Raw genomic sequence first — 15,019 nt, 5'->3', positions numbered from 1 at the left:
AAAAAATAATACTTTGATTATTATTATTATATCATTAGATTAAAATTTTTGATATTAAATATATACAAAATGTATATGAATATTACACAAACAGGTAATAATAATTATAATATTATTATTATTACAAAATATTTTGTTGTTAAAACATTAATATTGAATTAATTTATTTTTTWAAAAATATATCTAATAGTACTGTATAKAAAAAATATTGTCATTATAAAATAGTCTATCTTAAATATAAAATTTATGTATAAAATTTAAATGTAATGTAAACTTTAAATCTAGATAAAAACTAATAAAATTGGTCCATAAAAATATAAAATATTGAAATATTAATTAATAATTTTTTTTTTGACAAATTTTCATTGAAATAAAAGGCACAAATTGTTTGATTTTGTTTGTTTGTTGACTTRTTATAAACGTTATCCTAAAATAACATTTAAATTTTAACCAAAAATAAGTTTTTTTAACAACTTATAAATAATAATAAAATAATAATAATAATAAACTAGACATTAATAATTAATGAGCAAATAATAAAATGTATATTACATGTATAATATTATGTGGTTTTTATGTATAGATTTAATAATAATAATAAACCATTGAATACAATAAAATTATTGTAGTAGTAGTAGTAGTAGTAATATATTTGAATCTATGATTTACTAGTAGTACCGTAAATCATTCAATTAATAAATTTCAAAATATAATACACATTATATAATTTTACTAAAAAAAATATTAAATTTAAATAAATGATTGAATTTCAAACTYTCATATGATATATAATAATTATTATTAAATGACTAGTAATTAATTAAAAATTAAAAAAAAACATTTTACTATTAAAAAGTCTAAACATTAAAATGAAAATAACACACACACTAATAGGTAGGCAAACAATTTTGCTAATATCATAGTATCGTACGATAAGTATGATTCATAACAGAGACAAAAAAATATATAATGAAAATAAAAAATTAAATTTAAATATTTTTTAAAAAAATGAGAGATCAATATCTAATATCATCTATTGATCAAATCAATATATAATATAATATATTATATAGTAATCGTGTACTATATTTAAAATACACATATACCTTATACATTCATAACATAAAAATAATAATAATAAAGTTTAACAAAATTAAAATAAATACAATAAAGTTTTTAAAACAATTATCAATAATTGTAATTATAATCTTCAATAGATATTATCTTAGAAAGTGATGATAWAGTGATGATGTGAACCAATTAATAGGTGTGTTTGTGACCTCAATATTATCCAAATTTATTTCCATTTTTTTTTGGATGACCTGACCTATTGTTTTTAGGTGGACATCCAATAATAAAAAATGTTGCGGGGTATATATATATATATATATATATATATTTTGAAAATATTTTTGTTTTAAATAATAATAATAATTATTATTATTACTGAAAAACTTAATAAAAAACCTCTTATCTGTCAATTTATTAGTTTTGTTTTTGTTTATATAAATAATAAATATAAAACCTAATTTGTGTTATATAATTATAATTGTGTTTTTTTGTGTCAATTTGTTTGTTATAATCAATCAAATTATTTGTTGAGTATCTTTTTGGCCGCTTTTATCAATGGTGTTATTGTCGACAAATTTTCGGCTTTCGACAAAAATATATGATTCAATAGATCGTCGGCCGACGACCTCTTTTCGACATCAGTTTCAAGACATCTATTAAAAAAATCAAACAACAATAGTAGTGTCGATAAAATTTTTATTAAAATAATTTTTCAATCAGTCACCACATCATACCGGTCAAGAAAGTCAATCAATTCGGGCGACAATTTTTCACGACTTTTGACTTCGGGTTTGCCGTGAGTTGCAATCAAATACAATGCTTTTAGTGGCGTTTCGTTTAGATAGGGCGGCTCTCCCTCGACCATCTCGATAACCATAATACCTAAGCTCCATATCTAAAAGGGGTGTCCCCATTGAATTTGGATATATAAAAAAATAAACAATTTAAATATCTAAATAATTATTAAATACCATATATGATAAATTACACATTATATATATATATATATATGATTGACATATGATTGACATTTTATATCAAATACAAAAATAAAATCATTGAATATATGTATAGATAATTACTTTAGTTGTATGCTATCATCATTATATGATTTGGTAACCTAATACCCAATATTTTTATTTAAAAATTTTTTTTAACCTATCTATACCAATGTAACGCTAACGTTAATAGTCTATAAATGTTGAATAATAATTACATTTTTTTAAAAAAAACAAACAAAAAATTTTACATTTTTTTTAATGTGAATTACAATTAATGATGCAATAATAATAATAATACTAATAATCTAAATGATGGGAGAGATTGCAATCAAAACGATTGTTTTAAATTACATAAAGAAAAATACTGTAGAAATAAAAATCACATGAAATCCTACACATAAACCACACACACAAACAAAACTAACAAATTATTTAATACAAACAACAAAAAATATTTTAATTAATTTTTTATATATACTGTATATATATATATATAAAAAATTACCGGTAATTAAAATATTTTGTTTGTTTGTATTAAATAATTTGTTAGTTTTTGTGTGTGTGTGTGGTTTATGTGTAGGATTTCATATGATTTTAATTTCTTATAAAAAAATTATTACAGTATTTTTCCTTTATGTAATTTAAAACAATCGTGGGCAATTTAATATACAATAGTTATATATATACATAAATGTTAATAAATATAATTAGGCTTCGATAAAATTCTTTTTTATTATCCAAAAATGTTCCCTGTTCATTGAGTATTCCCAGGGAATATATTTCCTTATGATACCACCTATTGAACCCTAAACAACATAATTTTTTTTAATTATATTGTCCTAAAAACAAATGTTATATTAAACTCTATTTTGAGTGGTATTGATAAATAATATAATTAATATTAATTAATTTGAAATTAATTTTTTTTTAATTTTTAATATATTTTTCTTTGCAAAATATTTAAGTTTTTTTTTGTATTACTTCTTGTATATATATTTTTTCCAATGAAGGGAGGGAAAATAAAATATTTTCCACATTTTTCTGGAAAATTGGAGGAATTTTATTAGGGAACTTGCCTCCATGGGAAAGTTGCTCAAAGTTGCTAGATAAATGTATTGTATTTTATTGTATATACAATTATTTTTATATAGTATGTAGATTAGCACAGTTAGATAAATAGAAAAGTTAACTTTTTTTTTAAATAAATGATATCTTCCCCCCACCCTATCCCCAGTATAAACATAAATCATCACAAAAAAATAATAACAACACTTACATCAACTTTGTTTCCATACTGTTTACGGGATACCACTTCGGGTGCCATCCAATAGGGCGTACCGACCATTGTCTGTCGTTTTTCATCGGGCGATATCTGGGCACAGAAGCCAAAGTCGGTTACTTTGACTGTGCCGTCCATACCCAGCAAAACATTGTCGCTTTTGATGTCCCGGTGTATTATACCCTAATGTTAAAAAAAATTAGTAAACATTTTAGACAACAAATTAATTGACACTAAAACTTTGAAGAAGAAGAAGTAGATCTAACTTTTGAATGAAGAAATGCAACGGCTTTGAGAGTCTCCTTACAGATGGCCGCCATCTGACTCTCGCGCATCACTGTTTCGGTAACCACATCGGTAAGGGCTCCGCCCTCCAGTATCTCCATTATAACCCATAGATCATTGCCAACCAGATAACTGTCCAAATAGTTGACCAAATTGGGATGTCTGCACACAAATAGAAATAAATTGCAATTTAATAATTAGAGATAAGTTTCCGAAAAAAACATAAATATTTCATAAGTATATCAACTTTTGAATGAAAAAAAATCAATCGACAAACAAAAGTAAATTACAAAAATAATAAGTTTTAGTTATATATATATTGATAAAAGTTTTATTTTATTTTTTTTGTAACAAGAGTTTTTAAGTCTAGCATTTGATAATAAAACCAAAAAAAAATTTTTTAAATATAATCTTTAGATTAGATAATTGTAAACAAAGTCAATAAAAAATTTTTAGTACAATATAATAGAAAAACACATAACAAAAAGTACTTAACAAACCCATACAATTAGTTAGCTTATAAATGTTGAGATAATTATATTTTTTTTGCTAACACTATAGATAAAACTTATTATTAAACTATGTGTCTATTATCATATTAAGATTAACACTATATTAATAAAAATGTTTTTAAAATATCAATTTAGTTTAATGATAATTAAGAGATAAACTAATTTAAATTAAAAATATTGAATAAAATATTTATTATTTACAATCAGTTTAATATAATTAGAAATTTATTATAAGGAAAATAGATATTTAAATAAATAAATCTATTTTTTTATAAATAATTTTAATCAATGATTTCCAATTAAATATATATATATAATATACAGTTTATAAAAAAACAGTTGAATAAAACATTTATTTCATTTTTATTATTAATAATAATAATAAAAATAAAAACTTCGGTAAATACATGCAATAAAATGATAAAAATATAAATAAACTTATTTATAAAATTAATTATTTTGATGAAATAAATTTTGATAATTTTTCTAAAACAAAAAAAATATATTTCTCATTAATTTAAATGTCTATTCAATTACAATACAGTAATTCATGGAAAATATCATATAATGAAATCAAAATAAAAACAACAAATAATAATAATAGTAATAAAAATGATACCTAAAATGATAATAATAATCATAATATCTAACTTATTACAAAACAACTACAGTATAACTACAGTAAGTGATATTAAAATATATTTTGTAATTATTTTGCAACTAATTTCTAAATAAACATTTTTTTTGTTGATAATAAATTAGAAAATTTCTATATATTTATTACCAATATTTTTTTTAATACAGTATAAATTACTAACTATTAAATGAAATCAAATAAATACATTCAAAAAAAATCAATATATTAAATATTTGATATAACATTTAACCGTGGGATTATGACTTTAGATAATATATATACCGGTATATACAGTATATAATATTACCTAGGTAATATATCATATACTGTATATAATTAGTGCACCTTATATTTTACTACCTGAGCTGAGAGCTACAGTAGTAGATGACTGGTATAAATTTATACACTGTATAGACCAGTAACTGAAATTTAATTGTAATATAATATTCATTACATTTTAATTTTCAATATCATATATACCACAGATAAAAATTGATAATAAATTTTTTTTTATTGTTTTAAAATCACTTACTGATTGTCTTTCATGACCTTAATTTCGGTGATGATCAGCTCTTTTTTCGGTTGTTGGGCCAAATCCATTGTCTTGATGGCCACCTTATCCTGTGTAAGATTGTCGACAGCCGTATAGACAGTACCCGACGCACCGGAACCTAACTTTTTCAATATCTTGTACCGTGTTTTCGGATTGTCCCGATTGTTGACAATCGACTTCAATTGGCTCATCACTTCTTCTTCGGTCAGTGACTTCGGTGGTGCCGGTTTGCGGCGCATCTGTGGCTCACCATTTTGATGGTGATCTTTATTCATCTGTTGATGTTGATGATGGTGTTGTGGCTGTTGGTGTTGTTGTTGCTGATGATTATGATTATTATGCTGAGGATTGTACTCCACATAATTGTGTGAATCTTTTGCCAATGGCTTTAGTTGTTGTTGTTGTTTGGCAATGATGGCCGGCGATCGCGGCGGCGGCGGTGGTATCGTATGGCCAGTGTTGTCGAAAAACTTTTGCGTATTCATGGCGTACGACAGCTGGTCGTCGTTGTCTTGAGAGCCGACATCATTGGGCGACGGCGACGGTTTGTTGCCACCGAATTGGTGTTCAATTTCTTCGATTTCGTTGTCAATGGTCTCCTGGTTGGCCAGAAATTTGTCGGGTTTCTTGCGAAACGAATAGGCATACAGTTTGAGTGCGTCCAATACTGCCGTCGGGTTTTCCGATTGTTCAGCTTTGGTAATGTTGGCCTCCTGTAGCAGATCCAGCCACGGCATTGGCAGACCTTCGATCTTACCGGTATCCGGATTGAAGCCTACGTGGACATTGTGCCTGACGTTCATTGGTTGTCCAATTTCCGATATACGATGCTCGGCCGGACTGTCCGGACAGGCAACACCTCCAGGCCGTTGTTGGCCACCGGGACTGCTGTCTTTGATACGGCGTTCGCCGCCGAAGATTTTCTTCACTAATTTACTCATTTTGTTTTTGTTTGTTTTTTTTATATATAAATAAAATTTATAAAACTTTTTATTTTTTTGCTGGTGATCTGACCCCAAAAACAAAATAATTAAATAAAAAATTGTTTGTTGATGTGTGTCCTCACTAAATATATGGCAACTTTTATTACACTTAATGTAATCACATACACATTGTTGTGTTTGTTGTTGTTGTTTTTGGTGTATTTTAATTAATTATAATCAATATATTTTCACAGTCTATTTAATTAATTAATTAATTAATTAATTAGTTTTTAACCAAATTATATAGTTGTATTATTATTACGCTAAATATGCATATTATTATTATTATTATTACTTAAAACATTTATCGTATCATATAAATTATTAATGCATTGAAAATACTACTGTATATAATCAAATGCTATGATTTAGCTATACAACAATTAGACTTAAAAATATTATTATAATGAAAATAATAATTATTTTTTTTTATACACAAATCACTTTATGTGTGGTGTAATGTACTGTTGTATATAGAAAAATGAAAAAACAACACAAAAATTATGATGGTGATATTTCAATTGTATTGCGCAACCAATATATCTAAAAACTTGTTGAAATAAATAATAATAATCTTAATTTTTTTTATATCAAATAGCAACACTATTATTCACATATTATTACTAATTATTGTATATACTGTATATATAAGAAAATTGATAATGTTTACTTTTTTAAAAATTTAATATTATAGTTGAAACAAACAAATAATATAAATTAATTTATGTAATACATATACTATGTTGCCGTGTATACGTTAATAAAATTTTTTAAAATTTAGTAAATTAAAAAAAACAATATATATTATTCGTATAATTCAATGTATTAAATATTTGCAGAAAAATGCATTTAAATTTACATTTACTATAGAAAAACTAAAAATATTAACTTTAAGGCAATTTTAAATTATAAATTTATTATTAAATATCATATATAGATTTTATTTTTTAAAAATTATTATTATTTGTTATTTTTTAGTTATATATTATATGATAAACTATAAATCACATTAAATATATTAATATTTGTCTGTTAAAAAAAATATCAGTATATAAAATAAATAGGATGTGTCGGTATGTGGTATACTATGTATTATACAATTATGTTATGTATGTATGTATTGATGGGATCAATACAAACGGCACCGTTTGGTTAATAGATATATACAGTAACTTCAGTATTAAAATGTAATTATTAATTAGTTATTATTATATTAAAAAATATTATTATTATTATTATTTTTATAGCTTAACATTGGCATCACTTCCCTTCAAAAAAACTATATATATATATATATATTTAAAACTGTATATATGATACTGTATATAATATTTAATTATTATTATTATTATTATTACAAAAATTTTTTGTTTGTTGCAAATACTATGATATCATTTATATATTTATATTGAATTTTATTTTCATCAATACATTGTGTGCACACATAACAAATATATGACAGTATATTATATATGTATATTCAAAACAAATATAAACCACAATTATTAGTTATTATTTAAATTAAAATATAAATAAAATAAACACAAAAAACTATAAAAAAATAATACAATCTAAATGTTGTTTTAACTATTATATAATATTTTTAAAAAACCTAATGTAAGTCAATGGTAAAGTTTAGTAAAAAAAATTAAAAAAATTATTTCAATTTTTCAACATTTATTGAATAGTTGTTATATTGTATAAAAATTACACAATAATTATATAATCATAAAACACATAAACAAAAATTCAATAAATAAATAAATAAATAAATATTTTTAAACAAATCAAATTATTATTATTATTATTATTACAATTTATTATTAATAATAATAATTATCAACTATATATATATATATATATAATTTACAGCAACAAAATAAACACAACACATACACACATATACAACAAACAAAAAAACATTAACTAATAATAAATATCACTAAATAAACAATTTTTTGTTGTAATTTGCATTTTTAAAAAATTTAAAAAGTCTTTATGTACTGTATGTATGTATATGTGTATCGGTTTGTGTGTTACACCCCTAACACTGTATAGTATTAATACAACAATATATTGTAATAATGTGTTGTCTGTATTAATAATAATAATAATACTTATATAAAAAATATATTGAAAATGTGAGTCAAACTACTTGTAATGTGTTAGTGAAATATAATTATCTAATAGTGTGTGTATGTGTGTGTGTGTTGGCAATACCCCGGGGGGGAGGATGGGTATGTATGGTGGGCACTAGTAGTATGACTGTAATATAAAAACAAGTTTACACATACCCACCCCCAGTTTTATTATGGGGAGGCGCTTATCATTTAAAATATCATTTATTACTGTATATAATAGTATAATAATATTTAAAAATAAAAACTAATACATGTTTTTCACAACAGTTTTATGTATATTAATAATATATATGCCATCTATTGATCCATACATACAATACATACAAATATACAACACGTGTTGTTGTGTCCCATAATGTTGTGTTTATTACAGTATTATATTATTTAAGTACTTAACAAAAAACACATGCAATACATGTGTGTGTCGTCTATTAATATCTAAAATGTTTTGTGTGATTATAATGCATGTGATATCATAACCGCGGAGTTTTTTTTACCATCAAATCGACTATAAAATAGACGGACAAAATGTTTCTGAAGAAGACAAAGAAGACAATATCGAGACAACAAAAAAAATTCCTAAACGAAGAGATTGTTAGCAGCGATTCAAACGATGACGAAGATGTGGACATCGATGCCGGCGGCGGCAAACAGAAAGCTGCCGTCCGTCGCAAACGCGGTCTTAAAGGTCTGAATACCACCGCAGCCGCCGCCGCCGGTGGCGACAGTGATGTGTCCTATGATAGTGAAGCCGATCGGGAGACACCACAGGAAAAGAGGCTACGTTTGGCCAAAAAGTATTTGGAGTCCATTGAAGGCGAAGAACGGCTCAAGAATGACGGCCAAGACGTTGATAGCGGCGCTATTGGCGACCGATTGCGCGAAGATATTCTCGAAAAAACCGGTCGACTTCATCGGCAAGTGGCTGACAACTACTATACCACTGCTGTTGGTGTTGACGACACTGACCAGTCGTTTCGTCAATTGAAAAATGGCCACAAACTGTCCGTAACGATTGTTTTGGTTACCAACGATCAGCGCTATGTATTCTCAGCCGGCAAAGACTCGGCAATTGTTAAATGGGATTTTGCCGTCGGTAAACGTGTGAAAACAATTGCCGGACTCAAAACTACTAATCCGAAGTCTAAGAAGAATAAGCAGAAGAATAAGAAGAACAAAGTTGCGGCCAAGAAATCTACCGATAATTTACCGAATGGTATAATTGCTAAGCCGGCGGCTACTGTAGGCCATTCGGGCCATATACTGGCAATGGCCATATCCAGTGACGACCGATTTTTGGCAACCGGTTGTACCAACAAAGTGATTAACGTCTGGAATCCCGAAACAATGCAATTGTTGAAAACATTTGGCGGACATCGGGGCCCAGTATCGGGACTGGTTTTTCGGCGCGGTTTTCATCAATTGTTTAGTTCATCGTTTGATCGATCGGTTAAAGTCTGGAATTTGGATGAGATGTCGTACGTGGAGACACTGTTCGGCCATCAGGACACGATTCAGGCAATTGACAGCTATGTCAGAGATCGGGCGATAACTGTCGGCGCCCGTGACTCGACTGCACGCGTTTGGAAGATACCCGAAGAGTCGCAACTAGTGTTTCACGGGTCGCAGCATTCCATCGACTGTGTAAAACTGTTGGACGAACAACACTTTGTTACCGCCGATGATAACGGGTTTGTCTAACAATTTTCCTTATTTTTTTCGGTGATTGTATTTGTCTTATGTTTTTTGTGTTTTTAATCTGCGAAACAAATAGTTCCCTAAGTCTATGGAGTGTCTTGAAAAAGAAACCGTTGACCACATATCCGTTGGCTCACGGAATGGCCGCTACGGCACCCAATTGGGTGACCGCTGTGGCCGTCATCAAGAATACCGATCTCATAGCAACGGGTTAGTAGTATTCAGTGACTATAAATGTATTTAAGGACAAGATTTTTATTTATATTAATTTCAATTCACTTTTAAATCATAGGTTCTTGTAATGGTTTAGTCCGACTGTGGAAGTGTTCGCAAGATTTTCGTAAATTAGAGCCAATTATTAACATATCTGTTGTAAGTGTCATCGGGTTTTGTCACTAATTTTTAATACAATTATTATTATTTTTTAAAAATTATTGTTTTTTTCTATTATAGACTGGTTTTGTAAATAGTCTAGAATTTAGTCCCGACGGCAAACATCTGGTCGCTGGGATAGGTCAGGAACATCGGTTGGGCCGATGGTTTACCAATAAAGAGGCCAAAAATTGTGTACTCATTATACCGTTATCAACGAAATGATGTTTTTATAAAAAAATGTTATTATAATTATTAACTGCATATATCATAAATTATTTGTTGATTAACATTAAATTAAATTTATTAAAAAAAAATTTAATAGATATTTATATTAATAACTACATTGTAATTATTTATTTATTTTTAATTATGTTGTGTTTAAATTATTGATATTTTTACAGTATATTATGAGATAAAATACGGTAATAAAATATATATATATACAGTAGATCTAAACCGTATTTACAACTAAACTATAAAAATTAATATTTTAATTTTAGATTTCAAATATTATATGTAAATATATTTTTGTATAATCAGCGAAATGAATGCCAAACTTATAGCAATCGATAGACTATTACCGACCGTCAAAACAATTACCCGAATGGCCGAACTTCCCATTTCAAGCGGTATATACTGTGTAGTGATGGTCACATTACCGAACTTATTATCAATCGGACACCGGAGATAGCCCTGGCACATGATATTGGGCATTGAGTCCACTTTGTTAATACTATTGCAAAACTGGTCGTTCAGTTCAATGTTAGCCTTAAGCCGACAGTCCTCTTGCAATTCATCATATAGTTTGACTAACGAGTAATACCATTCGTTTTCATCAAATATACGGCAATTGTTTTTGTACTGTATTTTTAAAAAAATAAATTATTTTTAAATTGTAAATTAAGTATAAATATATATATATATATATAGGTATATGTATTACATGGTGTATGAATTGACATTGACGATCCTTATAGTAGCAGCACCGTTGTGCAGTTAGCTCGAGCATCGGTTGGCCGGGTTTGGGATCTGGCTGCTGATCCCATATGATCTGTGCGCACTGGGCCAGGTCAATCAAATAAATGGCATCAATATACTGCTGACTTTTGCACTCAAAATCATAGATACCACCTCGCTGGCCCCTATTGACGCCACCGGCAGCGTAGTATTGTTTAGGAACCGGTATTGGATGTGATGTTGATGACAATGATGACGACGACTTTGATTCTATCGATGATGAACTGACAAAACTAGCTATAAATAAGACTACGATTGATATTAATATTATTGTTTTCGCTAAACTATTATTTGCCATTATTTGGCATTTGAAATCCTATTTGAAATACAATTGTATTAATAATATAATATACTGTTTTAATTAATTAAATAAATTAATAATTAGTTATTTTGTTGTTTTTGAAATTTCTAGCAAATTCTTTAGAAAATTATATATATATAAATCTGTTAAAAACGTTAAGTAATTATAACAAAAATAATTGAATTTACAAACAAAATTTAAAAATAATTAGCATTCAAATTGTTATGCAAATAATATGTGTGTTGAAAATTACGTGACATTTATTGCTACCAAATAATTGCTTAATTGAATAAAAAAGTTTTTTTTAACTTATAAATTAAATTTAAGATTTTATTATATCTACACAATGTAATTATATATATATTTTTTAAAAACTAAGTGATCAACATAATAAAACTTTTTTTTAAAAAATGTTTTTAATTTACCTAAAAAATTGACTACAATTAGTTTAATTTCTACAAACAAACAAAAAATTCATAACTATTATTAACATAAAATTATGGTAAAAATGATATTTTTTAAAAATTATTAATATTTATAATTTTATAATAATATATAAATATTTTGGTATAATATACTGTTAACTAAATAATTTAAACTAAAATATCTCTAATTATATATATATATATATATATATATATATAATATAATATAATAAAGTCCTTGAAGTCACACCCTATCACTAATTATCTACTGATTTATCATAATCGGCAAAAAATATTTGACAATTAAATTTGTTTTTGTTATCGGCCACTAAAAAAAATCGGGTAATCGGCTGAAAATGACACAATTATTTGCTTTTTTTGTTGTTGTTATTGCCACCACCACCACCACTACCACTAGCTTTCGGACACTGGGCATTGGTGGCCACTGACCGACCAGCAGCCGCAACATTATGGGCTAATGTTGTCAACTCGCGTCCGCGTATACGTGTCCGCTCGCCAAGTACGCGCACGGCGTCGGCCATATCGCGCGACGCCGACGCCATAGCGCTGGCCAACTCTTCGCTACGTTTGACCAGCGATTTAATTTCGCGGGCCGAATCGGCCATTATTTTCGAAGCCAGCCGAGCCTTTTCGGTGCTTTCGTTGGCCACGGCATCGAAATTGGCCGACGAAGCGGCCATCTGGTCGACCAAACGCAACAATTCGCTAACCGAGACAACATTGGCCGCGTATTTGTGCGACGGCACAAATGCATAGGAAAAGCCTACCGGTTGGAGCCAATGGGGAACAACATATGGCGAGTGGGGTATGACCTCCGATACCGTTATCCATGAGCTCTGTAACCGATACAGTGCTATCATTTATTGTGGTCATTAAGACAGGATAGGGATATATAGGAAGAGACATATATTTATATATAGTCTAACATACCGTTAGCAGCACTGAAGAAAACAGTAGAAAACGATAGGACTGTGCCGTCAAAGTTATCATAATTTTTCGGTGGTTTCTAGTGTTGAGTATTGAAGTTATTGAAAACAATATAAATAAAAGTTGTTATGAAGTATTTGAAATAATAAAATTGAAAATTGAATTTTCAATTGAAATATCAAAATGAAATTCAAAAGGCGTTTTTAAAATTTAAAGTGAAACTCATATTTTCTATGAAAAGACATTGAATTTTATTTTTTATATAATTATATTTTTTCTGTATATAAAGTATTGAATATAATATCATAATTAGGATAATATAAGGATTTATTTTTTTTGTTGGTTTGAAACTAGAATTATAATCAAATTAATACAGTAATAATAATAATAAATAAAAAAAATGAATTTTTAAAAACTCATTATAAAACAACTCAACAACTTTTCAATTAGTAGTTATTTATTATTTAAAAAATTTATATTTTAATTTTTATGACTATTTAATGTGCTCTCAATTTGAATAAAAAAAACTTGATATTTGAAAACAACAACAAAACAAAATTATTTGCAAAAATATATATTAATATATATACATAAAAATTAAATGAAAACTTTTAATATAGATAACAACATTTTTTAATATCAAATAAAAATATCACTAAAACTAAGAAATTAAAATTTACTAAAAAAAATTATATATAAAAACAATGATCAAGGTTATAAAATATAAAGCTATATATTAAATATATTTTATAAAAAAATTTATCAACATTTAGTCCAACGTATAAAAAACAAATCATTTTTTAATCACTATTTCTTTTTCTTTAAGTATAATCCCTTTCCGTAGCCCAAACCGCCCAAATAGTGGCCGCCGTAGTAGCCCTTTCCTAGACCGTAGCCGCCAAGTCCACCGTAACCGTATCCRCCGTAGCCATGGCCTGCGTATGTGGGCACTACAACAGCTGTGGTGACCACTTTCGGTGCGTACAATGCGGACGCGTAGCCACCGTGATAGCCGCCATAGATACCGGCACCGTAACCATAGTTTCCGTATTTAGGATAGCTATAGTGGCCGTAATAGGCGCGCGGATAGGCAGCGTACGTCACTTTTGGCCGATAGTAGTAGGCATGACTGTARCTCGGATAATAGGAATGGTATGTCGACGGATAGGCAATAGTTTTGCCATAGTAAGCGGTCGGGTAGCTATAGTGACCAGTAGTATAATATTTGCCCAAACCGTAGCCTTTCGGATAGCCACCACCGCCGTAATAGCCGCCATAGTGTCCCAAACCACGACTAGAATAGCCGTAATGTCCAGCGCCGTAGTAGCCGCCCAGATAGGTGGCAGCGCACAGGGTGGCGGTTAGGCCGACAAATATTGTAGTAAACTATTTATTTTGTTTAGAGAAAAAATGCAATAATAATAATAATAATAATGAATATYATTTTCGCAATTCAGAGATTAGTATCCAATTATTGTTGCGATACTTACAAGAGTTTGTTTAGCTATAGTAGTCATCTTGCGTTTCGCGCGCCCAGTCGGTAGTGGAGTTCCTTATATAAGGCTCCGGGAGTAATGAAAGTGAGTGAGAGAAAAGAAAGAGAGAGAGAGAGAGAAAGAGAGAGAGAGAGAGAGAGAGAGAGAGAGAGAGAGAGAGAGAGAGAGAGAGAGAGAGAGAGAGAGAGAGAGAGAGARAGAGAGAGAGAGAGGCATAACATATGTGTCGGCCTTCCTCTGCATCTTTGCCTTACACACACACATACAAGAAAAAAGCGTCACATAATTATCAAAGAC

General features: G+C 28.2%; 5 protein-coding genes across 5 annotated transcripts; 1 reads left to right on the top strand and 4 right to left on the bottom strand.

Annotated features, from left to right (window-relative positions):
• Positions 1-1,446: 1,446 nt before the first annotated feature.
• LOC128954837 (serine/threonine-protein kinase PAK 3-like) lies at positions 1,447-6,470 on the bottom strand. The gene is made up of 5 exons (XM_054300440.1): positions 5,318-6,470; positions 3,618-3,798; positions 3,349-3,534; positions 1,806-1,966; positions 1,447-1,724 (listed from the first exon to the last, which is right to left on the bottom strand). The coding sequence occupies exons 1-5, from the start codon at positions 6,277-6,279 to the stop codon at positions 1,592-1,594; spliced, it is 1,623 nt and encodes a 540-aa protein (XP_054156415.1). The 5' UTR covers positions 6,280-6,470; the 3' UTR covers positions 1,447-1,591.
• Positions 6,471-8,834: 2,364 nt separating this feature from the next.
• On the top strand, positions 8,835-10,790 carry LOC128954841 (U3 small nucleolar RNA-interacting protein 2-like). Its single transcript, XM_054300442.1, has 4 exons — positions 8,835-10,153; positions 10,237-10,370; positions 10,453-10,532; positions 10,614-10,790. The coding sequence occupies exons 1-4, from the start codon at positions 8,991-8,993 to the stop codon at positions 10,755-10,757; spliced, it is 1,521 nt and encodes a 506-aa protein (XP_054156417.1). The 5' UTR covers positions 8,835-8,990; the 3' UTR covers positions 10,758-10,790.
• Positions 10,791-10,986: 196 nt separating this feature from the next.
• On the bottom strand, positions 10,987-11,850 carry LOC128954725 (uncharacterized). The gene is made up of 3 exons (XM_054300321.1): positions 11,479-11,850; positions 11,077-11,396; positions 10,987-11,008 (listed from the first exon to the last, which is right to left on the bottom strand). The coding sequence occupies exons 1-3, from the start codon at positions 11,848-11,850 to the stop codon at positions 10,987-10,989; spliced, it is 714 nt and encodes a 237-aa protein (XP_054156296.1).
• A 679-nt stretch (positions 11,851-12,529) lies between these two features.
• Positions 12,530-13,359, bottom strand: LOC128954853 (uncharacterized). Its single transcript, XM_054300454.1, has 2 exons — positions 13,230-13,359; positions 12,530-13,135 (listed from the first exon to the last, which is right to left on the bottom strand). Exons 1-2 carry the CDS (start codon positions 13,287-13,289, stop codon positions 12,644-12,646), a joined length of 552 nt encoding a protein of 183 aa, XP_054156429.1. The 5' UTR covers positions 13,290-13,359; the 3' UTR covers positions 12,530-12,643.
• A 581-nt stretch (positions 13,360-13,940) lies between these two features.
• LOC128954852 (prisilkin-39-like) lies at positions 13,941-14,842 on the bottom strand. Its single transcript, XM_054300453.1, has 2 exons — positions 14,717-14,842; positions 13,941-14,612 (listed from the first exon to the last, which is right to left on the bottom strand). The coding sequence occupies exons 1-2, from the start codon at positions 14,741-14,743 to the stop codon at positions 14,034-14,036; spliced, it is 606 nt and encodes a 201-aa protein (XP_054156428.1). The 5' UTR covers positions 14,744-14,842; the 3' UTR covers positions 13,941-14,033.
• Between the last annotated feature and the right edge of the window lie 177 nt (positions 14,843-15,019).

Source organism: Oppia nitens, unplaced genomic scaffold, assembly GCF_028296485.1.
Source record: "Oppia nitens isolate AA-2021 unplaced genomic scaffold, nextdenovo-longstitch-racon4-pilon3 scaffold29_pilon_pilon_pilon, whole genome shotgun sequence".
NCBI classification, from domain to species: domain Eukaryota; kingdom Metazoa; phylum Arthropoda; class Arachnida; order Sarcoptiformes; family Oppiidae; genus Oppia; species Oppia nitens.
This window is presented reverse-complemented; position numbering and strand designations above follow the sequence as displayed.